Source organism: Balaenoptera musculus, chromosome 1 (assembly GCF_009873245.2).
Source record: "Balaenoptera musculus isolate JJ_BM4_2016_0621 chromosome 1, mBalMus1.pri.v3, whole genome shotgun sequence".
NCBI classification, from domain to species: Eukaryota; Metazoa; Chordata; class Mammalia; order Artiodactyla; family Balaenopteridae; genus Balaenoptera; species Balaenoptera musculus.
In genome coordinates, this window is record NC_045785.1 from 105049128 (window position 1) to 105062552 (window position 13425).

At 43.0% G+C, this 13425-nt stretch overlaps 1 protein-coding gene across 2 annotated transcripts in view; it reads right to left on the bottom strand.

Moving 5' to 3' along the window:
• The window catches only part of TBX15 (T-box transcription factor 15), a 108601-nt gene that overhangs the window by 12947 nt on the left and 82229 nt on the right, over positions 1 to 13425 (bottom strand). For both annotated transcript variants that reach the window (XM_036831962.1, XM_036831972.1), the window contains exon 7: positions 2886 to 2983. In XM_036831962.1, coding sequence (XP_036687857.1) covers positions 2886 to 2983 — 98 coding nt within the window. The remainder of the gene's footprint in view (positions 1 to 2885; positions 2984 to 13425) is intronic.

Consider the following 13425-nt stretch of genomic DNA (forward strand, 5'->3'; position numbering starts at 1 on the left):
TGGCTGATCCAGTGTCCAGTAGCAGCAACAACACAAAACTGTCCCAGGGCCACGTGTTTGACATCCAGATATTCATGTGCTTGAAGCAATGAGGTAATGTGGACACCTGGGTGGGTTGGTCACTTTGGATCTTTGGTTTGGTGCCAACACTGCCAATACTCTCTTCACCAAAAGGGAGTTACTACAAAATCAGTCTGCCACTGAAGCTTCCACTAGACGCTCACCACTCTTTACGTCTTCTAAGACACAAAACAGTTCGACACCGATAGCTATGTCTCTTTTCTTCATTTTATGACTGATACTGTCCAGAGTTAATGGAACTCTCAGTTTTTAAAGGAAGAGGGAATGGGCGTTGTTACTTTTACATCCTTTGCTAACGTCAAGAAACCAAGCCTCATATTTTTTAATAATGAGAATCTGGATCAAGTTCAGTGTATAGTTCAAAAATGTATTCCAATTAAACTATTTAATAGAGTCTTGGCTTTTCCTCTAGGCCCATTTCACCACCATATGTAGCCAATAATTCCACACTCATTTCCCCCCATCAGCATAAAAAGGGACTCAGTGAATAAGTGTGACACTTTGGTCTGAAAGTTCAGTTTCTCTTCAACCATTGTTTCCCACATGTCAGTAATAAGTCTTCAGATCAATACATTTTCAATAGAAGCACCATGAAACCTGCTATGCTGCACACCTTAGCAATGCAGGCTCCCCTGCAACTTCCCCATGCATGCACCTGCCCAGTGGGTCCACACGCTGGTGAAATGCAGGTAGCCATCCACAACTATCACTCCACATCTGTATCCTCGCACATTTCAGGTGGCTGTGCTCCAAGATTTAATCAGAGAGTGACCCTGCCTACCTGAGCCACAGTGCCACCAAGTGACCTCATTCATTGTTCATTAAGTACTTCCTGGGTTCCAGGCCCTGGAGTAGATTTTGGGGACACAGCAGTGAACACAATGTCGCCACCAATGCCTGCTCTCAGGAACTGGCAATATCCCTGCCCATCATCTCATACCAGCCTCTGTGATACAAACTCCTGCTTAGCTAGAGCTTGGAAAGTCAACACATAAAGCAAAGGCAGATGAGCAAGAAGCCACCTCAGAAATAAATAGGGTCAAGTAAGTGTCTTTGCATGACACGTTTTCATTTATAAAGCATGTTTATGTATTAAATATATTGAATGCATTTATAAATGCATATATTAAATAAAGCATGTTATATATTAAATTCTTCACAAAAAAGAATTATCCCTCTTTGGGGTGAGGAAACGGACTCAGAGTAGAAGTAACTTGCTAAGGGTATAGAGAGAGTTAGTGGCCATGAAAGATGAAGGCCCAGATTTCCTGACTTCCATAAACCTCTGCCTCTTAAGGGCCATGAGGGCGTCAAAGCCGCAGTGACACCCTGAATACATATCGACCCTGCTTCTATCACAGCATTATGAGGAGCAAGTCGCTTCATACGAAGGGCTTCCATTTCTCCTCCACTTATTAAAAAAAGAGATGGAAATTCTGGATCACTTGCCTCCCCGGATCCCTGTGAAGATGTACGGTCTAATCATGTTTTGAATAATCATTAATCAGAACGGCAATATTTTCTGTCCCTGGTGCATTTTCTTCTCAGTTACGTACGGGGAATGAAGACAGTGATGATGATGGTGATGATAATGACAGTTAGCGTGTACTGAGGGCTTCCTGTGTTTTTAAATGCATTATCTCACTTAATCCTCACAACAATTCTATTATATTCTCCCACTATGCAGATGAGAAAACTAAATGTCAGAAAGGATGAGGGACTTGGCCAAGGTCACCAAGCTAGGCAAGAACAGTGATAAGAGCCTAACCCAAGTTGCCTCACTCCAGAGCCGCTGCTTTTAATCACCATCTCCATCTTAAAACCTGAGGGAGTTCAGTAATTCAGGTTACAAAACCGAATTTAGTGTGCAAACTGCTAGAACCTCCCTGAGAAGGGAGTATAATATAATGTGTTATCAAGTCCCAGAAGGGGCTCCTACATCACAAAGCCCCAAATTCAAAAACTAGGACTCTATTAATGGCAATCATTTGACAGAACAGAAGGAGCTCCATCTGTAATTTTGATCACTGTCACTCTGGGGTAAGAGGAGGGTGGAGAGGAAAACTCACAAAGTGTCTGACATTTTGGGAAGCCTTCACTTGGGTACCCAGGGGCTTGGGTGCTGCGCCTTGGGAGAGCCAGTGGTTAAACTGAGAAAAGGAGTTGAAATCCGCCCATGAGCCATCTGTACACATGGCCACAGGCTTCCCAACCTGAGCTGCAAGAGAAGGGAGATTAGAAACTGGATGAAAAGCACACAGCAATGGAAGGAAAAAGTCCACTTCGCCCATGCACTTGAGATGGCTGTGGCTCCACATTAGCAAAAAAGGAGAGAGCACAAGTTACAAGATTCAGAGGGGCTTGTGGCAGCTCCCTCCGCACTGTCAGACCTGAGCGATTTATTCCCATTGTCTGGAGCTAAGTTGTTTCTCATCTACAAACTAGAATAAGAAAACCGATGAGGCTGCCATGAGTAATAAATGAAATTATTATGAAGATCTCCAAATCCCAAGGGCTACATGAATGCTTAGTGATAGAAATAATCATTTCACCACCATTACGTAACCTTGCTTTTGGGAAGGGAGAGAGAATTTGGGGTGCCAGGTGAAACACTGCCTCAGAAACCTGCTTATTTGCGCAAGTGGTGATGCTTTGGTTATTTACGGAGCTACCTAGTTCTCTTCATTCCAGGCGAGTCGGTGTAACTCGTGGCTTGGCTTGGGGCCAGATGTGCTATATTCAGTTCAGCTCCCACTCCCTCCCCAGCGCTGTCTCTAAAGCAGAGGCCTTGCCCAGGGCTTTACCTTGCTGCTTTTGCATGGTGGTGAAATCTTCAAAGGTGAGTGTGCGCACAGGGGGTCTCCAGAATGCATAAGTCTCCATGATGGCTTCCAGTCCGGTTCTACACAGAGAAAAGCCAGCAAAGGAAGTTGTAAATAATCCCAAGAAATGCATGGACTTTTAAAAAAAAAAATCCTGAAGTGGTTTGTCTGAGAAGCGGTATATGCATAGGCACTGAGAGATACCACCACCAGGGTAAATTAGTCTGGAAGAGCACAGGTACAGATGTCGCTGGATTGCAGGAAAAAGAAGAAATTAACCCAATTCAGATTATCTGCAAGCAAGTCGGAGCTATGATGAAATTTCACTCCGACCTTTCTTCAGAGAAGGTTTGGTCTGCATGAAAAAAAAATGTTAAGTGTGTTAAAGGTCAAGGTCACTGATATCATGAATAGAGTTGAGCAGAGAGTAGCACTGACCATATCTCTAGCACAGGATGATGTGATCATCATTACCACAACACACTGACACAGCCTGTCCCAGAGTCAACTCCACCACTGGGTATGTGGAGTCAATGAAACTGTCATATTGTTGCGCCTTGAAAGGCTTCTTAAATCTTCTTAAACAGAGACAAGCACCATAATAGAAATAGGAGAGGTAAGCACTCAAATATACTTGAGTTTCTGCTGCAACAAGAAATACCCACCTGAAGGTGCAAAGGGGGTTTGGCCCCAGAAATTATACCTCAAACAAAAAGACCAATACATTTCTGCAAATGTTTATCTGTATTTTGTAATATGATAACCAAACTGGTCATTGAGAGTCATGTACTTGGGACTTCAGGAAACATCCAATATTTTACCAATGTATTACTTTAAGGTTTCTGTTTCATTGACACTAGAAATTCCATTAATTGAACTATGTGCACACTGCCTAATTTATCCTTCAATAAATTCTATCATATATATGTATATGTATATGAGATGTTGATGAACATTGTTTGAACATAATTATCCAGGCTATCTGGATTATCTTAGACATATTCTTGCTGAATCCTCAAAACAGAATATTGGTTGGTGCCTTGTTTGAAGCTTTGAACACAGCTTCTCCTCTTTAAAACTAACTGCTTCACTTCTAGCTAAGTGGAAAGAGGGGAAGTTACGGTAGAGGAAGGTAGGAGAAGGAGGGTGGAGAAGAGTAGGTGGCATAAGTCCTTTCATTGCAAAGTTGCTGGAAAGTAACACGGTGTCCCTTCCTGGAAAAGACAAGCTTTCCCTCTTGAGATGAAACTTATGCTGCCTGTTCTTCTCCCTAGGTAATACATTTCCAGCATTCTCTTCAGTCTGGCACAGCAAGAATAAAGTGAGAAGCTTTACTTAAGTGAGAACAAATAGCCCTTCCTTATAAATGACTATAAGGTCCCCTGAGGTTCTTCTGTGAGGAGCTGCTGATACACTGATTGGCTCTTTGTGTTGGAAAATTTCCTCTCTGAACTGGCCTTCCTTGCACAGTTAACTTTCTAAAGTCTTCCCTGGAATCTTGGAGGCTTTAAATACACCAATGTTGGCAAATTAAACTCTGTATTTTTAGAAGAGGTTGAGAGGAGAGGGTGTTGCATGGTGTTTATTAGCTGTTAATCTGTTAAAAGTAGGAATAGAAGACATCTCCACATAGTCACCCTACATTAATGCTGAATGCAGTACATGAAACTACTTGTGGAAAGAAAGAGTCCAGGCAATTAGGGAGCTCAGAATAATAAGGGGATAGGCAGATAAAGCCATGCTGAGCCTTGAGGGATATAAAAAATAGATAGGCCAGGCTTAGATCTTACTGTCCTGTTTTGGAATGTTGGGGGCTCACCAGAACATCTTAGGATTCCCTTTAATGTCACGGGAGGCTCACTGCAAATGGCAAGGTCTCTATTGTTCCACCTCCTATTCCATTCTTCCCAGCAACATGTACCAATGATGAGGACAAAATATTAGCTCAAGGACAAAGAACAGTCCCTTCTCATTTCATAATAAAGTGATAGAAGACTATGAGGTGGCTATAATACACTGATATACTGCCAATGTTATATTTATTAAAAGAATAAAAAATCAATGTTGATTTTATTTTCATAACAGGCAAAAAGACTATGGCAAAGGTATTAATAATTTTATTTAAGTAGTCAACTCTGTATAGGATCGCGACCATTTATCCATTTATCCAAATCTAATGATACCATCTTCGATGGAGAGTTATCCAGCCTCTGTTTGAGTATTTCCCAAGGAAAATATTTAGTTTTGGGACAGATCTGTTAGAAAGTTTTTTTGAGCTTGTACTGAAGTATCTGAGGTAACTTTTACCCACTGGTTCCATTACCAATGGGTAAATGGTAAGAGTGCCAGACACTTTCCACATCCTCATCAGGAAGACCTTCCTTAACTGTTAAGAACATAATGTATGGCACACCACATATGGACACACCCATGGTCCATCCAGTCTAGGTGTCTTCACAAGAAGGGTCTTTTTGGTGATGAAGTTGGGTGAGGGGTATGACTACCAAAATCTAATGGCTAAGTCTACACATTCCTAACCACGCTTTACTAATCTGTTGTGGATCTCTCTCTCATAGATTCATCCTGGACCTTACTGAATCTATTTATATATTCAGGGTGGATCTCTTTTTAAAAAAAATTAATCCTATTTGTTTACTATATGCCACATCTTATTTGTCCTCAAACTCCATTAAGCTTCCTTGGATAGATCTAATTGTTCAGTAGTACTAATTCTATTTATCAGGATTTGGTGAAGTGCCACAGCAGGACAAGTATTAGCTAATTCACTCTCCACCAGGTTTTCCACCTCCCAGTACTTAGCACAATGCCTATTACCTGACAAGACTTCAAATGATATGCATTAAATTAATAAGTAAAGGAATTATTTTTATTACTATTTTTATTACTGAGTCACAATTTCCTGAACTTTAACCAGCAATCATTTTTTCTAAGCCTAAAACTTAAGAAAACAACTTGATATCAAATCAAGAATCTGAAGACAGAGAGAATCCTCTATTACTGGTGACTTGGGAATTGTTTCTACATATAGCTGTTTGTGCCTTTCTTGACTCAGGTCCCAGAGAGGTTTCAGTTTTCCTTTGGTTTCTTCTTTTCTGGTCATGGAATTTCTGACCTTCAACAGAGTCTGAGTTCCCTAGCAGAGGCCAGTCATTTATACTCTCATCTTCTCTTATAAGAATCCTTGCCAACCACCCGTTAATGTCTTCAGCCACTTGGATGTCTATTCAAAGTTTATACTGAGCAACACGTTGTTTACTTATTCATCATCATTGTATCCCAGTTTTATAAAACTTTATCTCAAGGTTCTTAAAAGTGAATTCATTGTCTAACAGATAAAAAAAGTGGTGTTAGGTAACCACATGTCATTAACATGTTCCACATGGTGGGCCTCTCCGGGTCTGCTGAACACCAGAGACCTGATGTCATCTCTTAAGTTTCCAATCAAAGATGATCAAATTGGCAAGTGTCCCCCTCTTGCTTACTTTTCCCTGTTTGCTCCAGTGACAACAGAGACCATATCCAAACCCCCTTTGTTAAGTCATTTGGCTGTAACCACCTCTCTGATTTCCAGGCCTCTTCTCTTTAGACTTTTCAGTCTGCTCACTGGCCAAACCAACAGAATGTACTGAAGAGGAGGGAGAAAAGGAAGGAGAGGAAACAAGCCAAAGAGCTCTTCTGCAAATTGATGATGCCTCGAGATCAACTGATTTGGAATAATAGCCAAAGTGCAAAGAAATATTCTTCCAACCTCCTCATTCAAAAAAAAAAAAAAAAAAAAAAAGCTGGGACCATCCCTTTGAAGTTCAGCAAATATATGATAATTATAACAATTACAAGTACATTCATGAACCTGTTAGGTAACACACCAGTGCATAGTTTCTGCACTGGATGCATAGTTTCTGCTTTTTATTTCTCTTGAGATTGAAAATTATTTTTTATGTTCCTTTCATTTATTTTCTTTGTAATTCTGACATCTGACTCTCTTTGCTGGTGATACCGTTAACAACAGGAACCTATGCTAGGGATTGATAAGATCACTGGTTATCTCTCAATAGAAGACAGTCAAGGACTAAGGGCAGTCTACTGAGATGGGGTCTTGAAGTCAAAACGGGGTTATCCAATCAGGAAAACAATTATGTGCTAGGTTCAAGAGATATAAAGGCAAAAAAGACACAGGGTCTTTACCCTTAAGGAGAATCCTGCTTAACAAAAAAGATAACAACATGTAAGTGACTAATTTCTGAACTGTGTGATAGATGCTACACTGGAGATGTGTAGACAATGCCATGAGGCACTGAGCAAGATGTACTGAATACACCTGGAAAACTCAAGGGGGATTCCATAAAAGGCCAGTTATTTAAGGTTAATGTTACAGGGCACTCAGTAGTTTTCCACACAGACAAGAGGCAGAAAGAGCTTTCTTAGTAGAGTTAATAGTATATGCAAAGACTTGGAAGTATGGAAGAGAAGCCATGTTCTAGGAACTGAAAATAGTTCAGGGTGACTGGAGCTCCGGGTGCAAGATGGGGGCCGGGGGGGAGGCAGGCGGACACCATGGGTATTTATTCCATGTGAGGCGCTTGGATTTTATCCCATGGGCGATACTATGCCCCTGAACTCCTTTTCTTTCTCCTCCTCTTCCAACATTTGAAAAGACACAAAACCAGAATATACTGTTCTTTCAAATCTAATCACCATGTGTCAACTTTCTAATCCTTTTCCTTAGACTGTCCTTGGTCCACTGAGGTTAGGTCAAACCTTCCACACATCCCTCTCCTTCACTGGATCTGGAATTCGCTCCTACCTTTAGATTCCTCAGGGTATTTATTGTCCAGAGATATTCTTAAAGACCTCCCAGTGGAGGTCTGCAAATTGGCAAAAGAGCCATCATTCAAAACTTGGCTTTAGATGTACAATAAATATATCTACCTGATGAACCGGATGTCATTGACGTGCTTTACAGTGGTTTGGACGAACACGTGTCCAATGGATAGATGATTGGAGTTGAGTTAAAATTGTTCCTTACCCAGTGACTCCCAACTTGGGAACCTTTTCCCCACTTGGAGTCTGAATAGGTAGACATGGTGGTCCATAAGGAGTTTTCGCTGCCTCAAGAAGTACAATAAAAATCCTTGATAACACAAAGCAGGCTGCCTAAAACATTAAGTTTCTTTGCATCTGACTGGCATGGTCTCACTTTAACTTAGTAATACTAAATCACACAAGGGGCAGATTAGCATAGTGGTTAAGAGCACAAGGTCAGGAGCCAGACTGCCTGGGTTCCAATTGCAACCCTGCCGCTTACTAGGGCAACGTTGCCTAGTTATATAACCTTTTCACGCCTAAAGTCTCCCTACCTGTAAAATGGAGATAATGATATTATTCCCTCCTAATTGTAACTTAATAAATGCATATTGATTAAAGACAAAATATTTCAAAACAAGAGAGAAAATACAATGAAAACGTGAGGACCATTGGTCTAACTCAAGTAAAAGAAATCCCACCATCTGCTCAGATTGTGATCTGTAACACGAGAAAACACTTTTCCTTCACTGGGATTCAAAGCTTTGTCAGCCCTCTGGCTCTGGATTGAATGTGGAAGGACCTCTATGTTACCTAATTTCATTTCTCATTCTCTCCTCTAAGAACAAAAAAACGTGTCCCTCAAGCCTCTTTAGGCCTCATTATCTTGCAGATATTTCAGATTCCAATATGTTAGCCATTAAACAGACGTCTATCTGTTAGATGACACCATCCCTGGGCAAGAGCCATAGATAATAAAACAACTGCCAACTTTCTCTGGCAAACCCACATGGCCAAGAGGACAATGGTGGAAAAGATTCATGACAGAGGAGGGAGAACAAATAACAAGGCAGAGAAAAATGTTAAATACTGGTTGAAAGCCCGTAAGCCAGGGGACATGAAAAACAACTAATGCCTGGATGACTAGGAGAAGTCTGGCAGGATCCTGCTGCCAGAGTCCAGTATGGAGTCAGCTACCTTGAACTGCAGATGCGGCAATGCCTGCAGGGGAGTCCAGCACTGATTACTTCCATAGATCTGCTGAATGGCACCCATGCCAGGGATAACAAGAGTATACACAATCTACAGGGGCTAGTGAGACTGCCGGGAATGAGCAGGATGAGATTGGCTGGAAAAATACAGCCAACGGCTCTAGGGAGAACAAATGAAAATATAGAAATCGAAAGTGAGGGAGACACTTGGAAAGCTGTGCTGGTTGAAGGAAAGCGAGTGGTCAGCTCCTTGGCTCTAAGCTTGCCTTCAGGAGTGACAGGGAAATGGAGGTGGACAAGGGCAAGGTTGTCTGCTGACTGGCAAGCTATGCCTATCAGAGGAGTGAGACCTCGTTCTCTGGATGTTGTCGCTGGCTGGCTTTGCGAATTCTAAAAGCTAATACCTCGCTGTACTCAGTTTTACCATCAGTAAATGGGAAACGCTGTACTGATACCAATCAACTCAGAGGTAAAAATAGAAAACTTGGACCACAGATACTAAATGAAACGATTCTTACTATTATTTGTATACTGATGATTTGATGCCTAGAAATACATTTACAAGGTTGAACTATATGAAATTGCTAATATCTTACTACTTTTGACCTACAACTAAGGAAATTTTGTATGTTCAGCTTAATAGCTAGATAAGGGTGTAGACAAGATTTGAGATACTTAGTTATACTAGAGAAATCGACCAACAGATTTATACTACAGACCCACCCTGTACCTTGACTCCCAAAGAAAAGTTGTTTCTTTTGGATCTAAGCAAGGATGATCTGGCCCTGGGGCTAATCTTTTTTCCTCTTCCTTCCTGTTAACTTTCAGCACTCTAATTCCTCATCTCACAGTCCTCTTTCTGGCTGCATACTTGTCTTTGTTGGGTGTTGTGAGGAGGGGCTGGACCGTGACTGGAGTTCCCATCTGTGCCAAGGAGGTGGCTCTTCGCTCTGTGAACATGGCCTTGGGACAGCAGCTGCTTCAGAGGGGGCGTCACAAACAGATCTTTACTGCCAAATACTTTCCCCACAACCAGTAGAGATTCCTTCCTTTGGGTTAAGTCTTAGCCTCGTTAAGCATCCTCTTCCAGCAAGTAAATACATCCATTCCCGTGATGCACTGAATGGCTCCATTTTTAGATCACCATCCCCCGACACATGTAAGGGACACTAGGCACTGGAAAGACTGTCACCAGCCACATTCCCAGCAAACAGCAGTGCTTGCTGGAAACACTCTGAGAATTAGCTCAGACTCAGTGCCTCCTACACTTCAAGCTGCAGGCCCTATTGTTTTTTTAGTGAGGGGCAACCTATTAAAACTACTTTCCCATGTAAACCAACCTCCCCATGATACAGGGCCTGCCACTGGCCCTTTCTGACACTCCCTGCCTTGTGGAACTTAAGTGTCCTTGTTCAAGCCTCCAGGGGCGAATTCCACAGAGACAAAGACACCCTCCCAAAAAGCTGCAGCAACTCCCTGGACTACAGAAGGGCCACTCCAAGGGGGACCTGTCGTGCAGCCATAGCAGTAGCTCCTGGAGCACCAGGTCAGTAAGTAGCATCTGGAGGAAACCATGTCACCTGGGACAATCCCCCTTGCAGTTGTTTTAGATACTACGGAAGCTGGAAGTACAGGTAAATCCCAAGGTCAAGACAGGATGAAGGTTGCTGACAGAGGAGAACCCAGGATCACAGAGTCCACGGCACCTCTAAAACAAGTTCATAGAACCTTCACTCCAGTTGACAGGTCATAATTTTAATCCTCCCCTCTTCATGTATGTGTTTGCTTCGGAGGAAGTCGCTGGGAATTATATAAAAGTTCCCAAGCTTACTCGGGCTTTCTGTAAAATCTTGGCAGCCACTTCTCACAGGGACAGGGTTTTCACTTTAGATGTGGGCTGAGACCCACAGAGTCTTCTTTCCTTATGCTCATCTGTCTACCCCCTTTCAAGTGCAAGGTCTCTGCAGTGGCAATTCTCCCTCTAGCTGAGCACAGTGGGCTCCCCAGGCACGTGGACAGATAGACATCCCGAGGCTGCTTCTCAACCATGAGACTCAGTGCAAAGACTACTGCTTCTCTTCAGCCTCATGCCCTTTGTCTTCTCTTTGGAAAGAACTGAACCACTGGGGTGGCCACCACCAAAGATGTACTTTGACCTCTCATTTTGCTACTGAGTGACCTTTCTCAACCAAGCCTCACTCTGTTTGGGCTCATCATCTGGGAGCCCTTCCTTCCTGAGGCTCATGCCTCTGGAACTTGCTGGGTGTCTTCCTTCTCCAGGGAGCCAGGCAGCACAGACATGCACCCACTGTGCAGAGCCAGCTCGGATGGCCTGAAGGGTGTGCATGTCTAATCTACAGTTAAGCTAAACCAGTGTCTTCCAGCAGCAGTCCATCTCAGATTTGAATCAAAATTGCCCTTAGGGGCTTCCCTGGTGGCACAGTGGTTGAGAGTCTGCCTCTGCCAATGCAGGGGACACGGGTTCGAGCCCTGGTCTGGGAAGATCCCACATGCCGCGGAGCAACTAGGCCCGTGAGCCACAACTACTGAGCCTGCGCGTCTGGAGCCTGTGCTCCGCAACGGGAGAGGCCGCGACAGTGAGAGGCCCGCGCACCACGATGAAGAGTGGCCCCGCTTGCCGCAACTGGAGAGGGCCCTCGCATAGAAGCGAAGACCCAACACAGCCAAAAATAAAAATAAAATAAATAAATAAAATCCAGCCATTCATATAAAAAAAAAAATTGCCCTTAATCTTTCAAACAAAGACTATCTATAGATTCACTCTTTCTTCCTTTCTTAGTTAGTATCTAAAACTAGCTCCCCACTCTTGCTCTACCTGATTCATCCTTGGTTGGGGTAAGGCTTTCTCACTCCCGAGGTCCTGGTTTTTAACTTCTCTGCGACTCGTCAACTCTGTTCAATGTTTTGTAACTAAATGAATGATTATTATTTTACTTTGTATACCTGGCACTACAGGAAAAGAAATCTGAGAACAGGAAGCTGAAAAAGGTAGAGTTCTGTCTTCAAAGGGCTTCATTCTAGCAGGGGCCAGACAGAACCCAGGAACACAGACCACAAGACAAAACTTACTGTTAGGCTGAGGGAATCTATTTTCCCCCAGGAACAAGAAGGTGTTACTGTCTCCTCCTTATAGAAGGAATCTCCCACAGGTAATGCTGGATATTGCACCATGGGGCTAGGCCTGTTAAAGGTAAATATATATTGACCCTTTCACCCAAAACTATATTTGGGCCACATAATTTCTGAGAAGTCTAGAAGGAAGAACAATTTAGACATAAACAATTTCCTTCCCATTGCAGAGACAATGCCTGGAAGCAAAATCTGTCAGTGTTTCCACTCCAAAAGAACCATATGTCTACTGCTCTTCTCCATAACGTGAACACACACACACACACTTTAGTGGAGACTTCTAATCAGGGACATAATTACATAGGAATGAAAAGTAGCAGCTTCATAAGTAAAGGCTGAAGGGTGGTGACCTTCTTACACTGCAGCGTGTGAATGACACTTCTTAAAGAAGCAGGAGGAACTATGATGGGCTCTGATGATGGTGATATCACAGAGCTGACACAGTGAACTCACTAGGACTCCTGTTGGGGTTCTGGGTGGCCCAATGGATATCATCCCTTGTCCTCATTTGAATTCAGAATCAACTTCCAAGAAAGACCTAGGAGACTGATGTAGTAGAGACCAAAATACCAGTTTTATTATTGATAAAAAGTGTCTGGAGACTATAACATAGGTGTGAAGGCTGAAGGAGTGAGCTAGAACTCCCTGAAATAAGCTGACTTCCCAGAACTGCAGGCCTCCTCTGCTGGGCTTACCACACAGTGGGAAGAGTCCAGATGGTACACTTTCTGCAGACAAGCAGGTCCTAAAGAGTTCCAGACTCAGCAATCACATCAGTCACCTTGGTTCCCACTGAGGGGAAGGAGAAAGTGATGGGGCTAGAAGCCAGGAATACTTCTCGTGGATATCTCTTTTCATTCAAATAAGAATGGGGACTAAGTGCCCTCGCCACAGGTGCCTCAAGTTCTTCTCGACACTCAGAGGGCACTGTTGTGACCCCAGCCAGCCTCTGACTGCACTGCAGTGAGAGGCTTGCAGGATGAGAGAGACTCATGAGAGGCATTTCAAAGAGTGCAGTGGGCGGCTGTGTCCTCCCCAGCTTTCCTCTCACACTCCCTTCTGGAGCCTCGGGATCGCACTGGCATGGATTGAGATCGACAAACCTGAACGTGTTTTGGTTTGAGGTTTGGCAATTTCTGTAACTCCAAAGTATTCCACAAATGTTTTGTGTTCTACAAAACCAAAAAACATTGGCCAAGCACTTTCCCCCCTAATTTTTAAGCTCATGTGTTTTTCAAGGAAATGTAATCCGTATGTTTGGGGTACATTTCTATGCAACTCATCAAACCATGCTCGTCTGTACGAGTCATTTGATGTCTAAAATGCATGGGGAAAAA